Raw genomic sequence first — 26,392 nt, 5'->3', positions numbered from 1 at the left:
ACTAAAGACCTTTTAATGTGAATCTTTGTAAGAACACTTGTACTGTTTTGTATTGATTGTATGTATTATTTAACATATTCTTAATTATTAAATTCTTTGAAATCTGGCACTTTCTTTCAAAACTGTACTTAGGCATATAAACCATAAGGTAGATAAAACCTAGTGTAGGTATTGGAAGAAATTAAAACGATTATTGGAAAATTAATTGGCAGAAAGATGTAGTACAATCTTAAGTTCATGTTCAGGTCAATTAGTAAAACCTTTCCTCATTTTGCAATCTGATTTCAAATCCAAATTTCAGTGCTCTTTTGTTTTGAGATCCTGCCTTTACTTGTCTTGCTTTTCAGGGACTGAGAGCCCCTTCGATTTTCCTCACTTGGTGTTTCGGAGCGCTGCTGAGGTGCAGCTTCTTTGTCATCTTTAATAGGAGAGCAGCTTCCAGTGCATGTCCAGTCCTGGTTGTTTTCTCCCATCAGATCTAATGTTGGGAGTGAGTTAGTGCTTGTAAGGTCTCTGAATGTGAGTGAGGTCAGTGATTGGGCATCTTGGTTTATTTCCTGATATCCTTTCCATGAACTTTCTTTTTTCAGTAAAGATTCCTTGATTTTTTTCCATCCCAAGTGATTAAGTTCAAGGAAATTTAAGCAAATGCAGAAGACCCCAACGGAAAACATAAAAATCAGGAAAATGGTCTTTTCAGTAGGCCTGGAAACGTAGCAATCTACTCTCTGGGTGCAGGGGTAAGACATGCACACAAAATGAGAAGGGACCTTAAAACCAAAAAGCACCCACTGAGCAAAGACGAAGCCGATTTCCAGAGTTGCACGGAAGAAGACGTGAAAGACGTAGTATTTTGACAGGATCCCGGACTTTTTACCCCCTTTTTTGACAACTTTTAATCTTGTCTTGGAAACTCTTCCACTTTTCACGTGAACATCTGTCCCTTCTAGAATGTCTGCCAGGCTGTGTCCCAGATGCCTGTGAGATTTGACAGAACAAAGTTCTGAATCGCAGCTCCTTTCGCATGCCTCTTTGCTTTCCGTAACTCTCTCTCCCTCTGGCTGTTTGGACAGACTGTGCCAGGTGTAAATTATGAAGCACAAGGAAGGCGTGGACACAGTTATAATCTGGAACACCCAGAACCGCGGCTGCGAGATAGGAGCGAAGGAATCGTAGCAGATGTTTGAGCACCCTGGTTGAATCGTGTTGCACACGAACATCTCCTGTTCATCTGTATAAACGTCCTCCGTGGCCACGGCGACAATCAGCAGGCGAAAAACCACCATCACTGTCAGCCACAGCCTCCCGATCATGGTGGAGTGCTGGTGGACTGCGTCGAGCAGCCGCTTCAGTAACGTCCATTCCGTCATGTCTCCGTGCAGGGCTTTCTGGAAGTACACTGCTCGAAATAGATCCACTTTAGTCCTGGCAGTGCCGCGGAGAGGCGCTTTCATGTTACAGCCCTGGCTCGGGAGCTGTGTTGCCATCACTGCAGTGAGCCATCCCTTTCTCTTTCAGAGATAAGGCAAGCCTACGCCGCTAGTAGCCACTTGACAAAAGTCACATGGTCAACACTCTTGTCTTCGGGGCTCCATTTAAAACAATTTGAGAGACCCGCACTCTTTCGACTTCAGAGTGGGACATGATAATGGGTGGAGATAAAATTCTTTATAGATTACCCTGTTTGAAGATGCACAGGTTTTTCCTTTAAATGGGCATGCATTCATAAATATTTCTCTGATAAAGGGTGTCTTTTTTTGTGGCTGCAACACTTAGGGACATAGGGTATGGCCAGTTTGGCGACTATATGGAAATCAATAGTACAAACTCAGATTGTGTTCTGAACAAAGTATCAGAAAAGCCTTTACTTCATGAGAGTACAGAGTATAAGAGTATAAGAGATTGTGGAGCATTCCCCAGGCTTTCTTAGATATTCCATAAATTTGCTGTGTATTCTGCTTTTCTTGATACTAATTGCAAGCAGTAAAATCTATGCGCTTGGACTAATTTTCATACATTATTTTTGCAAAACATCTGTTCTTTAAGTACAGACTAGTTAGGGAAGTTCTTGGAGAACAAGATTCAAGACTGTAGTCATCCAACAGTGCCTTAAAGGTCTTTATCATTAAGTGATAAAAGGTCGAGATAAAACACTTGAAGTTTCTTGCAAATGCAAGCCACAGACGGCTGTTCCCCTTCTAAGAGCAAATCATTAAACCATAGCTAAATATATTATCAATGCTTCGGGCACTGTTTAGAAACTCTAGTTCTTAAATCCATTAAATGACAGGAGCGTTTCTGTCATCTAAAAACTAAGGGAGAGAAAAAGACAGGGTTCTTTCTGAATCTACACACATGCCATCTGAATAAACCAGGGTCTCTTCCCTTCCGTCCAACATAAGGAAACGCAACGATAAACTGCTTGCCATGACTAAAGTTCTTACTGATGGCCTTTTGCCTCTGTGGACCATCAGATCAAAGGCCCATGGCCCTGGTGCTCAGCAGGACGCACCAGTCTGGCCGTAAGCTCACAAAGGAGGAGGAGGTTTCTGTATGTTTTCTTTTCCATCAGGGCTTCCCTCTCAGCGGGGTGTCTTCCTCAGGGTTCTGATCTCCAACCACCTGTCAGAGGCGTCTGAGCTGAGCCTGCCTTCCCAGTAGCAGGAGAGAGTGCTGCACCACTTGCACAGGGTTAACAGAGCAAATCTGCCCAGCAGTGTTGAAGCTTTGCCGTAGTTAACCCGAGATTATACCACACATTGGCTTTGGTGTTCCATGGTTTCACTCACTATGATATCACTGGACTTTACCACATCTCCCTTTGCCACACACTAGCACAACTTTAAAAACTATTACATTTCATTTAGATGTCTTTATTCAAATATAAAATACTTTTAATGACATTTTCAGTGTTTTAATATTTACACATCTGCAAACAAACCAGGCAGCATCTATTTTCTCAGTTTTAACTGTGATCTTTGATTCTGAGTCTAATCTCCGTGTCTTTGGTAAACAGGTTTTGCTTGCACAACAGACACAACCCAGTGGCATTGAAATGCAGCCTGGCACAGATTAGACTCTCTCAGATTACTCATGTTGTCCAAGAGGTGTCATGGCAAGGACAAAATGCATTTAGTGTGAACTGTAAAGCTGCAAGTTGGCAGACACTGATGACAGAGCAGATCTGTATCATCATCTTGCCTAAAAAAACAAACATCAACAAGATTAATAAAAATATCCCTCAGAAAACAATCTATGTCTTGAAATCCTAAAATTATTTAGTTTTCATGAGACTTGTTTCCTCATATCAGAAATCTAAAGTTTGTATGTTATAAAATATCAAATGACTTTAAGTGAAGAGTAGTTTAAAAAAATGCCTTGATAATATGTTATGAAACGGGTCCTTTATAGCTATTCAAGCCATTGATATCACATGGGATTATTTTAGCTGTTCTACATGGTTGGCCCATCTGAGCTCTTTCCTTCCTTGACAATCTCAATACCCATAGGTCTTGGCAGAGACGGGGCGTGACCGAGCCTCACTGGGGTCTGCCCGTTTAGTCTGGACAGAGTGAAGAGTTTGCATACTTCCTGCCTGGTTTGTTTTTTATTCCAATGATAATCTGCAGAGTCTGGGTTCTCTATAATGTCCCAAAGTGTCAAAGGAATTATTCACCCTGGCTTTCTGTTCATGAAGGAATTTACAATGATATCCATTCGCCCTGCTTTTGTGTGGAGCAGCTTGTGAATGAATAGCAGATAGGATTAGTGCAAATACCAAAAAAAAATCCCTTTTGAGCCTCAGAGCAGAGAGCTGGGTTCAGACTCCAGCACCAATACTGGGAAAAGTCTCCCACAGGCGTCACCTTGCAAAGTTCTCTCTAGTGCCTTCATGCCATCCTCAAACAATGCCAATACTAATTTAAAAATCATGCATGGAAATATTTTTATTGAATTGTCGAGAGACACACTTGGCACCTGATCCCTTTTTTGTCATTTTTTACTTTTGTAAAAAAATGGCAGCCCTTTTTTTCATTGCCAGAGTTTACAGATGAAAAGGCATCTGTGCTGAACTCTATTGTTCTGTAACAAAGGAGCCTGGTCCCCCTATCCCCCCCCCACCCCCCAGCCTGGGAACAGTGTAGGAGCTGCTTTCCAATTTCTTTTGCTATAAAAGGGCTTTTCCTTCCCTTGCTTGTATCTAAATGTTGAGCCGGAGTTAAAACAGCATGTAAATACAGTATATCACTTTTTTAAAGTTGTGCTGATTTATTGCCGGGTTTGGATTTGTGTAATTAAGCTTTGAGAGAAAACTCCACTAAACCAACATCTTGAAGCCACTTGTGTATACTGTACTGTGCAGCAGTATTTTACATTTGTTAAGACCTGCTCCCCATTTGTCTGTGCAGCTGTACAGTAATAACCGTTGATGGCTAATGGTGATGACAATGAGCGATGCTGCACAGCTCTGTGCAAGCAGTACGTTAGAATTTCTTATTGCATTCCAGCCACACTCGGAAGGACCGTGCTCACAAGAGCAGCGGACAGTTGAGTCCTGCAGAGGCAGCTCCAGCATTTTTCCGACTGTACCACTGTTGTAGACAGAGCAGATGCAGGATTAGTCTTCTATGCTCTAGAATGAGTGACCAAATAGATCTGCATATTTCAATTTTACTTAACCTCACCCTCACAATAATGATAGCTCCCTTTTAGATTTGTGTGAAAACAAATTTTCAGCATTTACAACAAACTGTCAAAAGTCTTTAGTAAACATACTGTAGGCATTTTAAATACAAATGTGCACATTTAAAATCATCTGAGATATGTTGGCAGAGGACAAAGACAGGAGATTGTCTTGCAGGTGGTCAGAATTAGGAGCTATGAGGGCAGAATTCTGGTTCCACCCAAGCTGACTTTTAAATTGGAGCAGTACCTCCCCACAAGCGAGCTGTCAGTGTGTGAGCAACCTAAATTACCATAATGTCTGGCAAGCTAGAGCCTTGCAATAGCAACATCTAACTGGATTACAGTGCTACAGCGAGTAGGTGCCCTTGGTGTAACTAGCAGAGATGTGAAAAGGATTTCCATTTGTCTAGTCTGCGCCGATTTTGCAGTCTAATCCCCATCTCTTCTCACTGCTGACCTTGAGCTGAGTGCTAATCTTCGCAGTGAAGGGAAACAGTCTGCCGAGCGTCTTCTCAAGCAAACACTTGGCACTGCTGAAACCCAGCAGCCTCCACTCCGTTCTCCACCTCTTCCCTCTTTTATGGAGCATTTGCAAAATGTGCCAGCTGACTGCCTTTAAGGTAAGGCTTTGAGCATATTTCTCATGTACTGTATATCCTTTTCTGAACGGAAAGGTTGATGCTTGGCTATGCAGTTCACAAGTCTCCCAGGATCTTTCCACTGCCCCTCTGCGGAACGTGACCAAAATGTTTACAGTGGAGTTCTTGGGAAAGTAAATGCTCAGGAAGTGTGCGACCAACATACTGGATCGCCGAGCAGAAGCTGACTTTTTTTGTCTTTGTATTGAAATGACCTTCTTTGACTGTAATAAAACAACCCACGTTCTCTATTTTTGGTAGTGCATTGAAAAGTATGGAAAAATAGGTTGCATTTCTTTAAATATTTTCTTCAGCGAGACTGTGCCCTGCCTAAGGCTAAAAGTGCACTCTAAACAGTAGTGCAATATTGAACTTTGCAGTTATTTGTCACCAGCAATTGAGATTCATCATGTAAAGTGTAGTGCTGTAAAAGACAACTTGCCGCCAGCAGCTGCCAGTATGCTGTGAAATGTAACTGTGTAGAGTCATGTTTGGAAAATGATGCTTGTTTTATGGAATTATTTTTCTACGTAAGGCAACAGCTTTTAGGGCATTATTAATAGACATGTACAATATATTTTGGAATGTATAGTGATGTACATAGAAGCAAAAAGGCTAAAGGTTTTATTAGATGACTGTCCAATCTGATTTCTTAATCTGTGTGCGTTTCCAAAAAACAAGTGAAACAATCATTCTTACTCCATGCATAAAATGGATACTTTTTTTTTTACAAATGAAATGTATTAGAAGTAATATTTTTTAAAATACTTTCACACATTTTGTCACATTTCAATATTCTGCGTAGACAGAATTAAAATTATAAGTCTCATAATCTATTGAAAGCAATGTTTTAAAGATGTTTAAATTACCTGTTTATATGAAGAACTACTAACTTCTGTTTGTCACAATTGCTCGATTTTGTCACGAAGAAAGCAATAGCTTTAGTTATTCAACCAGATTTATTTGTAATAAATGTGAAACATGAAATCTCTTGTGAACTATGCATCTGCAAGCAATTCCATAATAAGCAATAGGGAACATGAGTGCTTTTTTGAACAGAGCATATTTATCCAATTAATACATTTCCGGGATGGGATAAGAGGCTGGGGATTACCAGGACTGTTCCCCCTCTTTCACTGAGCGTGGAAGCGCATGTGAAGCCCAGATCAAAGGACAGCAGGACCGCTGGCCAGGATACAGTACCCTATCCCCGAGCACTGTGGCTCTGTGCAGCCGATGATGGCACAGAAAAGGAGGACCAACTTATTGATTGACTGTTTTTAGTGTGTGCGCCTCCTCTGTTATTTATTTATCATTAACGCAGGTGAAAGGACACACAGATGTTTAGAATCAGATTATGTGAGCCCTGTTGCTCCTGCAGCACCTATAACAAACAGAAATCAATAGCAGGGCAAAGCTGGGCCATAACAGCATGGCTAGACAGTTTATTTTCAACTTTGTTTTGTACTAAAATGAGGGAGGATTCTATCCAAGAACAATATGTCCCAGTCGCCGGTTTGTCCATTAGATAATGCTGCATGTTGGGCGAGATTTGATTTCCCTCTAGATCTGTGGTAATTATACACTACCTCACAGATATTAGCTTATGCCGTCACGTTTGGGGGGTGTGGAGGAGGCTTAGTGCAAAGGTGGCTTAAATGGGATCCACAGAGACGCTGCATTACCAGCACGATCACTGAGCGTCCACTTTACTGGATGCAAGCTTACCATTAGAACTGAACATGCGATGTGGTTCCTAGTTCAGTGCACTGTCACTGAGTCCAGGAAGAGCGGTGTGTGTTTCTCAGCTGTGGTTCTCAGTCTGCCTCTGCATTTCAGGTGGATTGTATGGCCCTGCTGTAGGAAACAGTGGAATGGACAGATCCCCAGGCAGCAGACATGGATTGTGAGGACCCTCATGACGGTCTATCAGCGGTCACCTCCTTACTGCAGCTAACAGTGGAGCAGCTGCCCAGCCCCTGTGTGCAGGAAGATACTGAGGGCAGAACCTCTGTCCCCCTTGCAACCTCCAGCGCCAGCAGGTGGGCGAGTCCAGCAACAGACAAGATCTCAGGGAAAACAAAGAGGAAAGGGTTTTTTTTCCCCCTAAAACTGCTTCTGTTTATTTAACTCACTGACCGTTTTCTTTATCTGATTTTACAAAGAAGATACACTTCACCCTCGGGCATAACTTTAACTTAGACCCTACACGCAAACGGTTCTGAGTGTACAGCTCTGGGAACTTAAAAAGAATAACTGTGATCAATATTAGTTTTGAATTTTGCAGTATTTGCCTATTCCTTAAGTACAGCCCTACAAGCACATATTCAGAAGCAGTGATTGAGCTTTCACTTTTTCTGTATGATTGTAGACGATTCCTCTGTTTCAATGCAGCCTCTGCAGTGAGGACCCCTTCTGCAGGATCTGCCATGAGGGCAGCGGTGGCGAGGAGCTCCTGTCGCCCTGTCGGTGCTCAGGCACACTGGCCAAGCTGCACCGCAGCTGTCTGGAGCACTGGCTGACAGCTTCAAACACAAGCCACTGTGAGCTCTGTCACTTTGAATTTGCCTTGGAACGCTTGCCAAAGCCACTCAGTGAGGTAAAAGAAGAGGGAACTGAAGCACAATGTGGCTTAGTGTACGTCTGAAAAACGTGACAGGTCTGGGAATATAACAGCGAAAAGGAATTTAGTGCAATAGCGTCCTTGGGGTGGCTCCTTCAGTGGTCTGGGGATCGGAGTTATCATTGAAAAGACTCTGGAAAAGGAAGGAAGGGAGACGGTTTTAGCCTTTAATTTGAGGATTCAAGCAGAATCATTTATAATTTGTGTTTTGTACACAGTCACATGGACGCTAAGTGAAGCAGCTTTGTAAAGACAAGCTGCAACTGGTTTTAAACCCTATAGCTGGAGGGGAATTGACTGGGGAGATTTGGGGATCTTCCTTAAATGTTTTTTTTTGTGCCGGCAAGCAGCCATTACACAAAACCTTCCTTTCACTTCCTTGTGCTTATCCTCCACCCCAGCCACTGATAACTCCAGCCACAGACAAGAGTGCCCGTGTATGGACAGGCTGCTGAGCTGTGATTAATGCAAGCAGTGAGACTCAGCACAAGTTTGATCAGGGGGCTTGACATAATTGTAGGAGGAGCTGTAGATCTCCCTCACACTCTTTACCATTGCAACCTGAAAACTGCTGACCTATAAAGAACTATCATGAAGTAACCATAACAGAACACCAGATATTGGTCAGTTTCTTGTCATACCAGATAGAATTTTTGTACAAAAGTCAAGAAGACCTGTTTGTGCATGCATTCTGTTAAACTAACCATACTAACTAATGTCATTTAAACTAATACCACTTAACAGGGAAATGAGATTAGATAAGTTTCCTTTCTAAAGCAGGGGAACAGGGAATCATTAAGGTATTACTGTGTTAATGGACATTATCTCATGTGAGAACTGTAGCTTGAAATAGCTGTTAATCTACTGATGAAGTCACGTGTTTAAGAAGAACAATACACTGTGTACTCCATCTACGTCATGCTCCGTTCTTCATTTACTGCTTCCTTGCTTTAGTCACACTGAAGCCATGTGAGGACACATCTCTCCTCTAAGGTTCATTTTATCATCATCATCCACATTCTTGACCGCTATTGTTTAAGATTAATTTGAGAACAGAAATAAAACAATCTTATCAAAACTACCTTTAAACATGTGAAGTACAATTCAGGTTTGTTCTGATGCTCAGTAAGTAATAGTAATAGTCATTATTTTTCATTTTCAGTGGCTGCAAGCCCCAGCGATGCAGCATCAGAGGAGAACTCTGTGTGGAGATGCCATCTGCTTCATGTTTATAACTCCATTAGCCAGTCTGTCTGGGTGGCTGTGTGTCCAGGGAGCCACGGACCTCTATTACAGCAGCAGCATGGAAGCAATTGGACTCATAGTCCTCACACTTGCACTTTTCACCATTTACCTTTTCTGGACAACTGTAAGTTTAAAAGAGTGAAACAGACATGACTTTTGAGGCCAAATGTTAGAGGGCTGTGGCATGTACAGTCAGGTGGCTGAGACTGCCGTTTTTAGTTGGGATTCTGTCCAAGATGCTGCTCCACTGCATGATCCATTTTAAATTGCCACCAGCCTTAAAACCTGGAAAAACCTTTTATTTGTTCAGTTAAGCACATAATGGGGTCAAGACAGTAACGAGGAGAACAGGCAGAACACATTGTGTCCCCTGGAGACCAGTGCTGTGCTGCTGCCCCAGTCCTGGCAGGTGTCAGATCAGAGATCCTGTGGATCCTGTGTGTCTACTGCAGCAGTAACGCACGGCCTCGCACTTGGGCTGTATGGGCTGACTGGCCCCCTTGATATTGAAGAAGATCTGCGGGAATTAACCCTCACCAAGCCCTTGCTTGATGTGTCTTACTGTTTTTCACACAAAATTAGAGACTCACAACTAGGAAGAGCTGGGGAAAAAAAGAAGCAAATTACTGTTATGTCAACACTATGTTAAAAGAGTGCGCTTTAAACACTTTAAACAGCCTGGTTCAAAGTCATTTTGACTTGAAGGGAAATCTGATTGACTGAATTCCCCAAACCTGATTCTATGTGTAGAAGCAATAAGCCTAGCTTCTCTAAGAAATAAATCAAGAAACACATCATACATTAAAGAACAGTATCAAATCCTGCACTGAAATCTGCTCATATTAAGAACATAAGCCCATTAAAAAAGGTTACAAAATGAAAGGAGGCCATTCAGCTTCATTCAAATCTAGCCTGTTTTTACCGTTACTAGCCCTTTGATTTAAGGATCCATACGGCCAATTCTTGAAGTAAACCAAGGAATGAGGATTAACAGCATGGTTGGGTATCTTCTTCCATACTCCTACCAGCCTTTGGGTGAAGAAGTGCCTTGGGTTCTCGGTTATTAAATTAACTTCCACAAAGTTTTCATTTAGGCCCTTACTAAGGCCTTAAGTCATGAGTTTTTTCTTTTGCTATTACAGGTCTCGATACGATATCACATTCAACTCTTCAAGAAATGGAGAAGGACTAATCAGAAAGTCCGACTTCAGATTCCAAGACCAGCGGTACTGCCCAGTCCAGTGCAGGCTGTCCCACCCAGCACCACGAGCAAAGACAAGAATAAGGAAACTATTGTTTAGCTAATGGAGACGGTACTCAGTCTAGACTCTCAAAGCACTTCTTTTTGTTCTTAGAACACTCACATAGTTGAACATGTAACAAGTTTTTGAACTTTTGTAAAAAAAAAAGAATATATTTTATATACCAAATGATTTGAATTCAGTGGTCATGTTTTAAAACCAAACTGCTAAATTGTGCATACAACTTCACTTAAGATTAATACAACATTGCAATCTTGAAAGAAGAGATCTTTTCCCAAACCTCTGTCTTGGATCATTTAGTTTCCCCATCCTATTTTTCTGTCTGCAAAAACACAATGAGAAGTATAAAGTGTTATTTTTATGGAGCCCACAAAAACTCTCCCCCACTATCATAATTTATTCCTCCTTTTCTGCATATGAGTCTTTGAAGCCTCTACAAATTTATTTTTTTACATAAATGTTCTTTTAAGCATACACTTGAAAAAACAGCTTCAGATCTCAAAAGTGGCTTTTGGAGGGACAGCAGGCTTCCAGGGTAAAATGAGTGAAGATAATACTACTATGGTCCAAAAATGTTTAAAATTACTGTACCTACAGTAAAAGTGAACTGCATGTGTTCAGTGATCAACTCTAGCAAAAAAAAAAAAGTATAAACTTAAAATAGATTTTCTGTACATTATGGAAATAATTCATGAAAACCTGAATTATCAATACCCAGGAGCAGAGATGGAATATTGTGAATGAGTGGTACTCTTCAGGACTGGTGTGGAATAACTGCTAGACTTCGTTCATCCCTTAAGCACTGTTTCTTTTTATGGCAGTTTGAATATCTTTGCCAATTCCTTCCTACAGCATAGTAGCACGGAGACCTGTTTTTTTTACCTTTACTGTACTGTTTCCTTTATGTAGTGTTTAGTAAGGAATCAAAGTGGTATTATATATGTGACTTTTAACAACAATTTCTAACGATGATTCACGTTTTGCTTGTACAACTGAATAATTATGCTGTATAAAATGTAATAGATTAAGTTTTATTTTGTAAAAAAATAATCCTGAAGGATGACTGAAAAAAAAAAACAATTCCAACAGGAAACATTATGCTGCTTTTATTACATAACAAAATTTGTATTAAAATACAAAATAATTTATGCTTTTCAGTGCAGCAGGCACAAGTAATTGCCAGTGACTGAAAAGACATTTTAGCATTTTTTCACAAAAAGGCTATGTTCCACTTGTTTTGAGAGAAAAAGTTTAAAGAAGGCTTTCCATTTGAAAACATTTTGACACAAAATGTACTTCATTTACAGATCTTGTTAATATCAGGATCGTTTCCTGTGACAAAACCTAGCCAGGTCTTTTTTCCAGGGAAGACTTTCCCATACTGTATGTATGATGTTTCTGAATTTAATGCCAACAGAACAGACAGCAAAACTAAAAACAAAAAACATGCAATATTAATAAAATTAACTAAACAGTGATGTTACAAACTGCTTGAATGTCACCCTGGCTGTTGGTTACACACATTAAATGTCTCTCAGACACCTAAATCCTCACATACTCCTTCACAATTGCACTAGTACAATATTCCATTTTAAACATTCATACAAAAATACAAAGGGCTTGTTTTTCCCTTTCAGCAAACTATTTCACTCTTAAACTAAAAGACTGTATGGCAAAGGGACCACAAGGACCTTAGTTTTTGGCTTCAAGAGCAAAACAGTGAAGATTTCAACATTAAAATGCCTTCTTCACAAAACAAGGACAATGCAACACAGATCCCATTTACCAGGCAGTGAAAAGAGATGACATAGTCCAAGTTACAAAGTGTCTTGAATGATTTGATTTGGTAAACACCTGTTATTCAACCAGCTGTGCTCATCTTTCCCCCCTTTTGCAAGGCACAATTCCTTAGATCCTGAAACACTGTATCATGTGTCTATTCTCTTTTAATACGGTTCACCACACTTCTGGCTGTCCAAGCAATTCAAGGAATGGGGAAGAGATTAGCAGTAGTGACAAGGGTATCTAAACCCGTCTTTTACGTTATTGATCCATCCTTAATGACCTCAATAGACGAAGAACACTTTCTTGTTAAAATTGGAAGAACCAGCTTCTCCAATTCTCCAACAACACATGGAAAGACAAGGCATCACAGATCGGGTACAAACATGCAGACATTCGTTTGCTGTACACTCCTGGATTTGATAGCTCGAAGGGAACCTACTGCATCATTGTCTTTTAGGAAGAGGCTCATTTCATCAGAACCTTTGATTGTTTTAATGCTGTATACTGTACCATGCTATCTGATAGGTTTATCAAATTTATATTTACTTTAGAGTCCTATACTACGGTGTGCTCAGGTATAATCCTTAAGGGCCACAGAGCGTTTTCATTCCACCTGAGTTCTTTGTTATCCAATTAACCTTTTTCTCAGGAGTACAGCAGGTAACCAAATTACAGCTACTGTAAAACATGCTGGACCGAGGTCCTCAGGGACTCCTGTCCTGTTCATTTACAGTATACTCAAAACAATTCTTATATTCATGCCAAGAATTTCATTTGTTTTGCTAAGTGAATTGGGGGAGCTACATAAGGCTGTGTCAACAGAATTTCCTAGTGTATTCTACACCTATCTGCTTTCCCAACACACTTCCTGGCAATGATCTATGTCTTTTCAGAACCCTCCGTGCCAGAAAACTTACCATATCAGGGTGCCTAAGAAATTAACTGATGGGAAAATAAAAATTTATTTCATCATGAGGTGCAATGTACATTCATCACCCAAAAGGGGAGTTGGTTATGGAGCAGTCAATACATCAAGACACTGCCAGTTCCAAAAGGTATGACACCAGTAACAGCATCTTCACATTCGGATTTCCAGGTCAATAACTTGCACAGTTACATAACAGCACAGCTGGGATCTTCAGCTACATGATGCCCCTGTAAGAATAGACATACTGTAAGAATTGTTACCTCCAGATTTTCCTAAATACTTCCTAAACAACGGATTTTCAGCACAAAGGGGATATTTGTGCACAAATGCCATGCTCACAAAACCTGTAAGCAGTGCTAGAATTCTTCTCTGTGGTGTGTCAGTGCTTTCCATGCATAAACTAATCTTAAGTCTAGCTGTCTAAAGTAATTACACAGCAAGCTAAAGAGGTATGCACAGACAGAATCTGAATGAAACAGGAGTGACAGTCTAGGGAAGGGAGAAAAAAAAACACTAAAACTACCAGCCTGCACATACCAGGTATGTGCACATTGTACAGCAAGTCTTAGGGCTCAGAACAGAATGATTTTACTACAGACAGCCTATGTACAACACTATCTAGTTCGCTGAATGCAAAGCAGGATCTCATGGTAAGAGGTTTAAAGGTTTAAAGAGCATGTTTTCCAGACAGCTTCCCTTACCTGGACCACTAAGCTTATGAGACAAGGTTCTGTGTGCAGCTCCAGAACCTGGACACAGAGGACAGATCTGCAAACCAGCCTGACTCTGCTCGTGCAACAATGCTCTTCACTACACTAAAAATTATTCCTTCAAGATCAGACCTCTTGCCTTGAGAAAGCATGTTAATACTGCATGAGACAGTCTTTCACAAATAGCAGAGCAGTTAAAGCAAAAAATTAAAAGCTGAGCAAGCCACCATCAAGGCGTGGGAGCCCTGTCTGCATGTACACCTCACCTACAGAAGCAGTCTGTCTGTTCCTACTGACAGAGGCAAGTCAAGAGACGGAACAACATTTCTTTTTTCTTCTTTTTGGCTGAGGTAAGAGGAGAACAGCAACACTGAATAAAAGTGAAAGTCTGCATCCATGTTTGGAGAGATAAATCCTCCAGATTATTGCATTTTCCACTGACAGAAACACAGCTATGATGGACGAATGCTCTGTGTAACCAATTTCAGCATCTTCTTAACTCTTTAAAGAGGTATAGAAAAAAAAAAGAAAAATTCTCTTTACGACCTGAAACATTTTTGTTCTGCATTGGCTGATGTTTAGGAAATTAACTTTAGCCAACACTGGTATACTCTTAATTTCATGAGAAAGAAACAAGACAGGTTACAAATATCAAATCGGAAGGCATTTCTATCAGTCCTAAGGGTAAATGTAAATGTTGCACGGCTTCATTAATGTAGAGAAGTGAGAGCTGAATTTGACCTACGTTTATGAATAATAAGTCACACATGATGCAAAGCTGGCGATACTTTTTTCTCCCGTCATCATTCTGTGCTGCTATTATGTCATCACCTGGCGTCGGAAGTGCACCTCGCTGCCAGCGACCACATCTTCATGAAACTCAGCCTCCGACTCCCCCTCCACCTCCCTCTCTATGCGCAGGAGAGCTCGCTCTGCAATCACCTGATAACGACACACACCAGCACTGGTTACAGAGCGCACAGGTTTGCCTCAGGTGACCCTCTGCATCCATTCAGTACCAGTTATCCCGAGCAGTGGTGTTCTCTATACAAGCTAGAATTTTACAATGCTCATCCTTTTTACTTGGTTATACATCTTATAAACACAGCTCTTCATGTCACATGCTACCTGTATACCTCGCATATCTTGGCAAGAGCTTAAGCAAGAAAGTAGTTCTGTAAGGAAATTAGCAATATCGGAGAATTCAATTCCGACTTCTGAAAACCATGCAAACCAAGAAGGATGAATGACTGCCTTCACCATCAATTATTGTTCCCTACAGAAAATGTTCTGAATATTGTTATTTCAAGATTTAATTGTTCTTAATGGGAACCTCTTACTTGTAACTGTTCATCTATTCAGTAACTATAGCTCTAATCTATGCAAGATACTGGTGCTAAAACACACTTATCTTTAAAATTACTTTTCTCCTTCTGTCACTGACGTCACAGTGATGAGCTAGTGCTACTGTGTTTACTTTTTCCAAATTTGCAAACTTTTCCCCAGAAATCCACATAGTGCCAGGCAGGACTACACTGTGTATAGAATACCAATCCATCACAAGCACACGGACACAACTTAGAGATACCAGTTAACCTTGACAGCAAGTCTTTGGAAGGTGGGAAACAAGCATCTGAAGAAAATCCACATGGAACCATGAGGAACACGCAAACTCCATACAGAAGTTTCCCAAGGCCAAAACCCATGACTGCAGAACTATGAGGCAACAGCTAACCATTTGATAAATGGTAATTAGTAGTTAACAATGGCTTACAAATATTTTTGGGTGGTTTCAAATTGGCAAGTCTTCCAAAATGCTTCAACTAGGACATTTTTCATTCATACTTTTTCACTAGGAAGATATTTCATGAAGCAATCAATTCAGTTGCAAAACAAATGTTTAGGCTTTAAGCTAAATACTTAAGAACATAAGAATATGTACGAGAAGAAGCCACTTGGCCCATCTATCCTGTTTGGTAGTTATTGGCAAATTAATCCGAGGTTCTCGTCGAACTGTTTCATGAAGGAAGAAACCCAGATATCGGCCTTAGCAACATGGCTAGGTATCTTGTTCCACACTCCCACCACCCTCTGCATAAAGATGTGCCTTCTGTTTTCAGTTATACACACACACACACACACTTGTTCACGTTGTTCATTTCCACTTCATATTTCCCCTGCTTATTCTATAGCAGCCCAATGGGTTGACTGTTCAAGCCTTTCTGAATTCTGAATACTTGCAGGTCCCCTTACAGTCTTGATTGTTCAAGACTAAAAAGTTCAGTTATTTCAGACTAATAGTGTGGGACTGACAGTACTGACTTGACTTTTCATAAAGGATGAATAATGATTTAGGAATTAATAAAACTTTATTCTAAGTTCTTTTGACAATATAAAGAAAAAAGAGGTGAAGGAAGTACACATTCTAGTTTCAGATACATACTGTATGCTCCTAAAGCTCTGAACTGGATTTTTGTGATTAAGTTCTTGGAGAACAAAGCGATTCCTTACAGAGCTTTTTTCTTGTCAAGAGTTATTCACAGGAATGTGGTTTTGAAAGAAAGATGCGTCTTAAATATGTTATAGTATATATAATGTTTTATAACTTATTTCAAAGGATATTACTTTAATAAAATAAAAATACTACTTTGGCAGATCATGAAAACTTCAGAAATATACATCTTATACTTCATTCAGATTGGGCACACATACATTCCTATTAGGAAATTACCTGTTTTTTTTAAAAACAACTAACCATATTTGTACTTGTAGAAAGATTTTCTACAATATACTGTATATGTTGCAGTACAAAATTCTCCAATCTATTCCCACTGTACCGGTCTTGAAGCTCAACCTAAAAAGGATAATATTCTGGGATACAGAGTGCTTCAGAGGTAGGAAATAAAACTTGGCCAATAAAATAGATCAGTGTGCAATAAACATTTATATTCACAAATAATTAGCAAAAAATGTTTGATGAGTGTATTACATGGACTCGTAAGAAAAAGTAAAGGAAGTGATCGGGTCAATTCCCCTCCTGCCCAAAAAGAATGTACTGCTGGAATGACCTGGTATGAACTACTGACCAGAACACTGCAGTAGTGTGCAGTAAACATGAGAAAAATGTTAGGTTTCACATTAGTCAAAACAAAATGCTGTAATTTATCAGATAAAAAACCAACACATTCTCAAGCCAAAATGTGCCGATTCAATCCGATTTTCTCTCCACTGCAGGCCCTGGAACAAGTTCAAGTAAGGCAGACGATCAGGCACTGGCAGCCATGGCAACCACACGCAAGTCTGGCTCGCTTGGAAAATAAAGAACACTTCTCAAAAAAGCACACACTTGTGAGACTTCCAGCAGCAAGTGTACATGTGAAAACGGGAAAATGATTACCATCCAGTAAGAAAAAGGATAAAATGCTTAACCCGTCAGGTTTTGGCACTTTAGCTGCTAATGACTCAGGAGTTAAGCCAAACACTATTAGTTATCACACTTTGTTCAGAGGAAGGATGAATTATGTCATTGCCTTTTCATCGCAGATATAGACTACCCCATGTGAGTGTGTGTCATTTTGCCGTCTTTAATATTCTTTAAAGGTCTCTGCAAGAAAAGAAGTTTCCTAATTTTTTTTTAAGTTCCTTTACTGGTGGCAGGGGAAGCCCTACACTTACCTCGTCTCGGCTGTTCAGCAGGACAATCCTGATGTCATCGCCGGTGCCCCAGGTTCTCTGGTTCTTCAAGACAAAGTCACTGGGGGGGTTCGGGTTCACCCCAGCCCCCGAGGCCCAGATCTGAGGGGAGAAAGCTCGCAGTCGTACACTGATCAGCAAGAGCTTTAAAGTCGTTCACATTGACACCATGCCATATAAGACACTAACTTAAATGCTCAATACCTTGTTGAAATAGGTTATGCTTTTTGGTGGAGGCAACATTATTCACCTGACCCATATGCTATACAGAAACAACAACATGCTTAAATGTGTCATCCTCTATAAGCTTTTTGTCTAGGTGCAAGCAGAATGCATGCTCAAAAATGTTATTTTATTATAGCATTTTATTACTATAGCTCCACTTACTGTGATTGTCTGCCCAGCTCTGAGCACAAAGGAAGAGGGGATTGTAAATGCAGTTCCTGGCACTGCTGTATAATTTTTCAGAATCCACCCACCAATAGGCTGGTCCTGCAAATAAGCAAAATAAAACCAGAAAATCTAGAGTCCAGTAAGAGGTTTGACAACATGCACAAACAACAAAAGAGAGGTTTCAAAATAACCACTGAAGTTGTACTCACAGTGTCTGAATTATTCCTGAGCTTGACAAAATTTCCTTCCAAGTCTACCTCATCGACAGACACTCCTCCTACAGATGAGGAATGCTGGGATATTTTGTACCCAGTAGAGACGCCTGGTCTCTCCTCTAGTTTCCTTTTCTTGCCACGCGGTCTCCAGGAGCTGTGCGCGTGACTGCGGGGGACAGCTGTCTGAGGCGAGGGGCCGGGGGAAAGGTTGAACCTGCCGAGCAAATGGGAATTATATCAGCTATCACACAAAGTTACTGAATACAGACCATTGGGCAGTCTTCCTGTGAACGAACAGCACCACTGGAATCATCTTGCATATGGTGAATCGCTACAGGCACAATGAATCAATGAAGGATGATTACAGCTACAACTCCAGGACTATTTAACCCAGTGAAGCCTATCCCATTGAGGATGTAAAGTGAGTTGTTATCATAGTACCTCTGTTCTTCTCCTTCCAGCATTTTCCTATAGGCATTGATCTCCATGTCCAGGGCCAGTTTCACATCTAAGAGATTGGCGTATTCCTCCAGCTGAGCCTGCATCCGCTGCCTCATTTCCACCATCTCCCGGTCTTTCTCCATCACCCGCTGATGACCAGAAACTCTCTCCCGGTCTAGTGCCTCTTCCAGGTCCCTGACTTTAGCCTCTAATGCGGTGTTCTGTCATGGAAATGACACAAAATAGGCTAAACCTGGTGTCCACTGGGCTAGCTTGAGAAGGAGGCCACACAGGCCACCTGGGGATATGTCTAAGGTTCTCTTGGCTTGCAGAAATCTTCTCACTGAAGAGGCTGCACAAAATACTCTTCTTCAATATTATGATGCCTTTTTTTAAAAATTGACATTTTAAAATTGTGGGAAAAAAAACATAAAAACAATTATACCACTGTTTAAACATTCATGCCTAATAAGAAATCACAGATTTAGATTTTCTGCGCTGTACTTCAGTCTGAGATGGTGGTTTAAGTGCAGAAATCGCCCTTAAGGACTATTTCAAGTCAAAGGGAGCCATCTAGGTCAATCAAAATGCTACTGCAGCTGTTCACATTATGAACAGTTTAGTTACACAGCTAAAAGTTACACTCCCAAACAATGAGTTTAACACAGATCGCAGTGAATAGAGAAAATGAAAAATTTCTTTACCTGCTTTTGAAAATGACTGAGCTGAGATGATAAAGTTTCCACTCTCATTTTAGTTCCCATGAGCTCTTCTCTTGAAGCGCAGGCTAAATCACTGTTCTTGGCAGCAGCCAGCTGTGCGTTCTCCAGCTACATGGCAAAGACACCACAGGAAACCTGGTACACTCCCACATGGCACTTCATACAGACCTAGACCTTCCTACAAACACTCTTCTGCATATTACAGCAGTATCGTTTGGGGCCCTTTCGATTACTTAAGCTACGAGATATACTTGTGACATACTGTAGCAAGGAAAAAGTTCACCTCCTGAGTCTCTCTAGGGCCACTGGAGGGCCCCAGAGACAAGAAAACCAGCCCTCTCACTCTTGCGTGTCAACTGTGTGAATACCTCTCAGCATTAACACCTGTTGGCTTAATTAAGAGGACTATACAGTATTAAAGGTTCACAAGGCTACTTGGGCATTCATGCCAGAACCACACCAAGAGTGAGCTCAGGGGCACCCTTTCTCTACACCAGAGAAAATAAATCTTTTACAGAGCTTTAATGCTCACAACTTACTTCAGATAATAAAGAGCATACAACAGAGCGATTTCACAACGGCGCCAATATCAGAGATATTAGACATGAGCAGGCGAACTGCGCAGCCTAAAAACACACACAACGTACTGCCACACACTCTACAGGGAGATGCCTATAGAAATTATTGCTGAGCTTAAGTTTTGCTTTATTCTTGACCTCCTGTAAAGGACCAACTCACACGTGCCACTTATATGCTATTATATTTACTGCTTTACTTTCTGCTCTACTTGAGGAAAGTATTACCTTCAAGCGAAGCAATGTTCCCTTCCTGATTTCAGTTTCCTCTCAGCACTTTACCTCTTTGCTCTCTGCCAGCTGCTGGTCTAAGACTGTCCTATACATGAAGTTCTGCTGACTGATCCAAGACTGCATCACAGAAAAAATGTGCATATACGGAGGTCAACCCAGGGAAGACTTGAGAGCAACAGTCCACTTCACTTGCTTTTGCCCTGGCAGGCAGACCTCTCTTGCCCTTTTGCTTTGTAAAACATTCTATATAATTATGGAATAAAGCTCTAAGAGTAGTTGAAAGGCTATATACCTTTGCACTGAATGTTCTCTCGAGCTCCTCCTTGTACTGCTGGATGTCATACTCGTGTTCATTTCGGAGCTGTTTCAGCGCCTCTGCCAGTTTACTCTCAAACTCCTTCCGCCGGCCAGAATCCAGCTCCACCAATTTTTTCTCATGGCGGGTCCTCGTTTCCCTGATTTCCTACGAAGATCACAGTGTTGAGTATCCGCAATGAGACGGCCTCACATTCAAAGGCGGAACTCAAAAGGACCCTGAAGCACCATCCTGAACATGCTTAGCAACAAAAGAGGACTCTTACACATTCATACAGTATGTGTCAATTCAAAGAGCACCTTGTAATGAATAACAGATACAGCTCTTCCATCAACCCTCAACAAATGTAAATATGACCGTTTTAAAGCAGAATTAGGCTATCTTTATATAGCCTGATACTGTCAGAACTCAGAAGCTAAGCATAGCCGAGTCTTGTACTATGATGCAGCTGTAATTGCTCCTTGTAGATAAATAGATGGCGCTCTTCCCTCTGATGGGAACTTCCATACAAAAAAGCCCCAGTTTGCCTCCTAGTGATCAGTGACACCATGCTATAGAAGGTGCCTTCCTTTGGATCAGACATTAACCCAAGGTTAATTACAGTTAATTCCATACTTATAAGGGTACAAAAATTCCACTCTGGGCTTCAACAACCTGGTCTCCACAGAGTTTTCCATTAATTCAGCGGGTGAAGCTGTTTCTCCCTCTTCCACCTGATCTGCTGCCTGAGAGAGCAGAATGACTACCACTAGGTGGGGCTGCACTTCACTGATGGAGAAAGTGAGTCCCCTGCCTATCTGTAAAGCTCTTTGAGATGTAACAACAAACAAATGCAAAAGGTTACTATATCATTATAACTAAAACATCATTAACCATAACAAAGAAACCATGGATTTACAAATCTCCCATACTTCCTCACTGAGCTGCTTCTGAAAATCCATCTGTTCCCGCAGTGTCTGCACTTGGTTCTCCAAGTCAACTCTTCGCAACATTTCATCATGGAGCTGTGTCCTGGCATCATTTAGTGCAGATTCTAGCTAGGGAACACATACAATGAAGTCACGCATTTGTCCATGGAATAGATTGGAAAACTGTGATTTTGACTAATAGTAAGGAATACAGTAGGGTCTCAACATTCGCAGGATTGTGGTGCAGAGAACTGCTGTGAATAGTCAAATCTGCATCCGGAATAACCAAGTCCAATACTGTACTGTTTCATAATGAAGTAGTTCAAGTAGGTAGTTGTGTCAGCATGCGTAGGCTGCAAAAGAACAAGTAAAGCTTTACTCCATGCTGAAAAGAGAAGAAAAGAGACAACGTTTCGGCTGTGGAGCCTTCTTCACCCAAAGAAGGCTCCACATTCTAAACGTCACTTCTCTTGTCTTCTCTATTCAGCATGGAATAAAGCTTTACTTGTTCCAGTTTCATGACGTACTATTATGTACAGTATTGTATGCATGGTTAAAAGACTTATTTAACTCTCTTATACTTTATAATAATTAACGTACTATTGCTTTGGCTTTAAGTTAATTAAAATAACATCAGTCAACTAAAACAACAACAATAATCACAGACTCAAGTTAATCAGCTAAAATAAATAATATGAATCCCTCCTCTGCATCCAGTGGATGCCTGCACTTTCTCCTTCTGCCTTACAAGCTATTTCCCCTTACAAGCTCTGTAATTAGCACACCCCACTGTAATGAAAAGGGCAATGAAACTGTCAGTGAGCTTGTAAAGTCTTTTCCAGCCTGTCAGTCCCCATGCTGCCAACACAGGACCGGGAACTTTCGCTACAAGACAAAAACAAGACCACGTTGAGAAGTGGACTCTGGGTAGTGTGTACCTGAGCAGGTGGCAGGGAGAGACTCTCTCACAGCTAGATTTGTCTCACAATCCTAGTCTCTTGTGCCGCTAATCTGAAAATTGTGCTTAACAGTTCAGTTCAGTTTTGTCCCACTCTGCTGTTCTTCCATCCAACTTGGATTCTAAACGTCACCCAGCCCAAATCACAAATAAGCAAACTCGCAAATGTGGATGTCGAGACCCTAGTGTAGTAAAAAAGCCACCATGGTTCTGGAAACTCTTTCCTAAAACAAGAACACTACAAATGAAGTTATGTGCTGCTTAAATCTTTTGGGAAGATCTGAAAAATCCTTATGGGCCATCCAGTTTAGTCCACAAAGTGGCCGTCTGAGAGAGCAAGGCAGTCTCAGGCTCATTACCTAAAATAACATCAGGCAGTCCAGAATTGGTGATACAATAATTAGGACATGTGAAGCTAGAAAGAGTTTGTTTTTCCTTATTGAAAACAATAGGACTGAACAAGTTTGGTGCAAACCACTTTGTGAAAATAACACAGAGGTTTTCTTCTCCATAATTGTTTGTAGATAAGAAGAATGAGTGTTATTAAAGGAGAAGATTTCCAAGCATCTTTGTCTATTCAAGAGCTAACTGTAAGAAACTGGCAGCGGTTGTGAAACTGCTTATAAAGATAGTTATAATCTAATACAAGAGCCTTGTTCTATTGCTCTGAGTTAAGGAAGCAACACTGACTTCAAAAATGTAAGGATGAATTAATCCAGAATAGTGTTACTAGAATGCACTTTATAATTACTTTGGCAATCTGAGCAGTATGTTCAGAAGTTTCGTTTTCTAGTCTTCTGTTTCCTGCCAGCAAGTTGGCCACTTCTGCTTCTTTGGAGTTGAGCAGAGCTTCAAGGTTTCTTAAACGACCAGCTGCTGTGGTCAACTCAGCCTCCTTCTTACTGTTCCTGAGAACAGAGGTGAGGGACAGGGACTGTCAGAAACACTTCACCGCAAACCGATCAAAAAACCTACTGTACACAGAATACCCTCAAGGAGTACAGCTTCAGGACTGATTGAACCCTCTAAGGACAAAGGCAGTTTTTCCAGACGTAAGCACCTGATACTTGGCATTTACTTTCCATTCAGTCACATTATCTTGGAAATAAAAAAAGCATAGATGAAAAAGAAGATTAAGGTTATCTCCCACCTAATGAAATCAAGTGGAGACCTGGACACTTGTATTCAGAATACAGGCCCCTCATCTATCAAGGGCTCAATTTACACCGAGATGGAAATATGATCAAAGGTAACTCACTGATGAAAGCCAAGGGCAAAACAAATAAACATTTGACGGGAACCATCAGCTTATATGTGGGGTGGAGGACGTGTTTATTTCTCGTTTATTATGTTTATAGAAAATGCGCAGGAGAATTATTTGAGGAAATATATAAAAAATAAAATGGTCTGTATTCGTAAGTATTCTTCAAATGAGTCTCTTTCTACACTGAAGGTGTAACAGGCCCACCTGCACAGGGAAAGGCAAGTCAAGGCCCTCTGAACCCTGCATTCGACAACATTTCGACTACACCTGTTTAAACTCGTCTTTACATTGCTTATGGACAGGAGGGCTCACGACTGCGTCTCAAAGCCGTTTACCTCGTCTGCAGCTGCCGGTGGTCCTCTGTGAGCTTGCTTAGCTCTAGCTGAAGCCTGGCTCTCTCGTTGGCCGTATCGTCCAGCAGCTTCCTGGCCTCGGCGAGCTCCGAGCCGTACAGCAGCCGGATTTTATCCACCTCCCGGGACGAGTTTTCCTCTTTCTCCTCCAGCAGAAGCTGTATGGAGGCTTTGTCATTCTCCAGCTGCTGGACTCGCTCGATGTAAGCGGCAAGGCGATCATTGAGCTGCCTGAGCTCCTCTTTCTCCTGCAAACGACTCAGACGCGTGGGGCTGGAGCCTGACGGAGAGACCCCAGCCGTGCTGCGCCTTGTGGTCCGGGATGCCCGGCTTGTCGAGGTGGCCGGAGGGGAAGTTACAAAAGCCATTGCTAGTTACGGATACACCTGTAATCTCTAAGTAAATATAAGCTCAGTTATATGTAAACCGCTAAATGTGTTTATAATTTGGCTCAAATCTTTCTTTAAAACCTTTATAACACTGCGCCATTAAAATAGTCTAGTATCTTGAGCACCAGTTTATCTTAAGCACTAAATTCCTAAAGATACCATTGCCTAAAATAACAGCGCCAATTCAAATAGAATTTTCGAATACCAGTTTCTAAAAGGCTACAACACGGATTAAAATGAACTGTAGTTAGACGACAAAACGCTGACCGCCATTATTTGAGGGAGAATATTACTGCTCACTACCTTGGCTGACGCAGTCTCAGACAAAATATTTAACCGCTTTTTCTAATTCCAAAAAAAAAAACCCACTCCCCGTACTAACAGCTGTTAAGAAGTGACTGTATAAATAGTAGGAGTGATGTCACATCACAAGGTCACAAGCAAGGGAGAGTAATCGAATTTAAAGGGAAAGCTTTAGTCAACTGTTCTGATCAAGTCTGCGGCGATCGAGGATTGCCTGACTTTAGTGCACAAAACCGCACGCGTCATGTGTAATGACAGTGCATACTTTGAATAACACAGTCACGCGGCAAATAAGGAGGACTGCAATTTAAAAATGAACGTGAAAATGTAAAAGTTGGGTGCCAAGTACTGTACAGTATATGAAACCGTTAGTATTGTATCATGTTCGTTTCCAGGTATTTTAGCTGAATATGTGAATACAATACTCATTTGTCTAAATGTTGAAATGAGTAATATTTGAAAATATTTTATTCTGCATGGGAACAAATTAAATACTCTTTATTTGTAAGCAAAGTAAAACTTAACAAGTGCCACTTGTGAGCAAAAATGGTAAATATCACCCATCGATAAAATTACCAGACATCCTGAACACAAAGTGTCAGTCTGAGGGGAGAAAAGATCTGCATGATCTGTAAAACAGATTCCGTTGGAAAACATCAGTATTTATGCTCAATGATTTGAAACTAAACACCTCTTGTATTTTTACATCACATCTGGAAGAATTTATATCTCCCGAATCTCCTGCCTTAATAATAGTTCAATTAGCTACCTGGGGAACCTGAAAGATCAGTTAACAAAACATCAGTTAAACACATTTGACTGAATACCTGTAGTAGTTTTACTTTTCTAAAGTACTATACAATTGGACAATTTAAAATTGCTTTCTTTATGTTTACCTGTCTTTGAAAACGTCTTTGTGAAAAGGGGATTTCATCATTTTTCTGACTGAATTACTTACTTTCATAAACGCCCTCTACTAAAGACCTCCAACATAAACATAACAATGTAAATAAAATTTGTAATTATTGTTCATGGTGGTACTATTACTTAACAATAGGTCCGCAAGCCAACATCCACTGTAAGCACTATCAGAGCAGATTGCCTGTACAAGAGCTGATTTAGTACACACTGCTATACTCAAAGTTTCCTTTCATTTCTGGTTACTGCCTACACATCTCAAGGTTTAAAAGATACCCTTTCAAATTCAATTTTTTAATTTTATTTACACAGCAGCAAATATTAAAGTAGTAGGGTTAGATCCTAATGAAGGTGACAGAGGGATGAATGTAGCAGAGGTTGTTTGGCGTGACCCTCCTAGCTGAGAGAATGGCAGCCTGACTGTAAGGACGAGGCTGACCGTACCCCTCTTCACTTTCATAAGGAATGAGCTGGGGAGCTGCTGCAAGGGTTCTAAAGAGAGATGTGCTAAGGGGAGCACAAGTGGTGAAATACATGTGAATACAGTATGTACACATAGGAGTGAATGTATGGTCCATGAATTGTATATGTATAATGTATAATTGTATAATTGTATATGAATTGTATTGATATTCTATATAAAAACTATAAATTAATATGCTGTATTTCTTCACATACACTAAGCACTCATTTAATATTAAACCTTCCTTCCATCCATTTTCTAACTCCTTCTTCCAGGGGTAGAGGGGAGAGCTGGAGCCCATCCCAGCAAGCAATGGGTGGAAGTCAGAATACTACCCTGGACAGGACACCAGTACATCACAGTGCAGATA

The 26,392-nt window shown here is 40.8% G+C and overlaps 3 protein-coding genes across 12 annotated transcripts; 1 reads left to right on the top strand and 2 right to left on the bottom strand.

Annotated features, from left to right (window-relative positions):
* Window positions 1-129: 129 nt before the first annotated feature.
* On the bottom strand, window positions 130-1,580 carry gjd6 (gap junction protein delta 6). Its single transcript, XM_088640753.1, has one exon. It carries the CDS (start codon window positions 1,485-1,487, stop codon window positions 285-287), a length of 1,203 nt encoding a protein of 400 aa, XP_088496879.1. The 5' UTR covers window positions 1,488-1,580; the 3' UTR covers window positions 130-284.
* A 2,585-nt stretch (window positions 1,581-4,165) lies between these two features.
* marchf3 (membrane associated ring-CH-type finger 3) lies at window positions 4,166-10,622 on the top strand. The gene is made up of 5 exons (XM_088640758.1): window positions 4,166-5,306; window positions 7,164-7,366; window positions 7,719-7,923; window positions 9,110-9,316; window positions 10,335-10,622. Exons 2-5 carry the CDS (start codon window positions 7,224-7,226, stop codon window positions 10,491-10,493), a joined length of 714 nt encoding a protein of 237 aa, XP_088496884.1. The 5' UTR covers window positions 4,166-5,306; window positions 7,164-7,223; the 3' UTR covers window positions 10,494-10,622.
* LOC148658940 (lamin-B3-like) lies at window positions 9,471-24,857 on the bottom strand. Of its 10 annotated transcripts, none has more exons than XR_015940263.1 (12): window positions 23,932-24,856; window positions 23,084-23,240; window positions 21,378-21,503; window positions 20,443-20,613; window positions 19,324-19,449; window positions 18,620-18,840; window positions 18,173-18,392; window positions 17,958-18,062; window positions 17,553-17,672; window positions 14,623-14,819; window positions 14,144-14,222; window positions 11,545-13,394 (listed from the first exon to the last, which is right to left on the bottom strand). XR_015940263.1 is itself a non-coding variant. In XM_088640748.1 (12 exons), exons 2-12 carry the CDS (start codon window positions 24,315-24,317, stop codon window positions 13,353-13,355), a joined length of 1,785 nt encoding a protein of 594 aa, XP_088496874.1. In that variant the 5' UTR covers window positions 24,318-24,344; window positions 24,642-24,857; the 3' UTR covers window positions 11,545-13,352. The 10 variants fall into 10 exon arrangements, 6 of the variants coding, with proteins under 6 accessions (XP_088496876.1, XP_088496878.1, XP_088496874.1 ...); XM_088640748.1 differs by lacking the exon at window positions 14,144-14,222 and having other exon boundaries at window positions 14,709-14,819; window positions 23,932-24,344; window positions 24,642-24,857; XM_088640749.1 differs by having other exon boundaries at window positions 14,709-14,819.
* Window positions 24,858-26,392: the final 1,535 nt, after the last annotated feature.

The sequence above is a fragment of the Lepisosteus platostomus genome, chromosome 7 (assembly GCF_059453375.1).
Source record: "Lepisosteus platostomus isolate fLepPlt1 chromosome 7, fLepPlt1.hap1, whole genome shotgun sequence".
Taxonomy (NCBI): domain Eukaryota; kingdom Metazoa; phylum Chordata; class Actinopteri; order Semionotiformes; family Lepisosteidae; genus Lepisosteus; species Lepisosteus platostomus.
The sequence above is the reverse complement of the archived record's forward strand: the minus strand, read 5'-3'. Positions and strand labels throughout refer to the sequence as shown.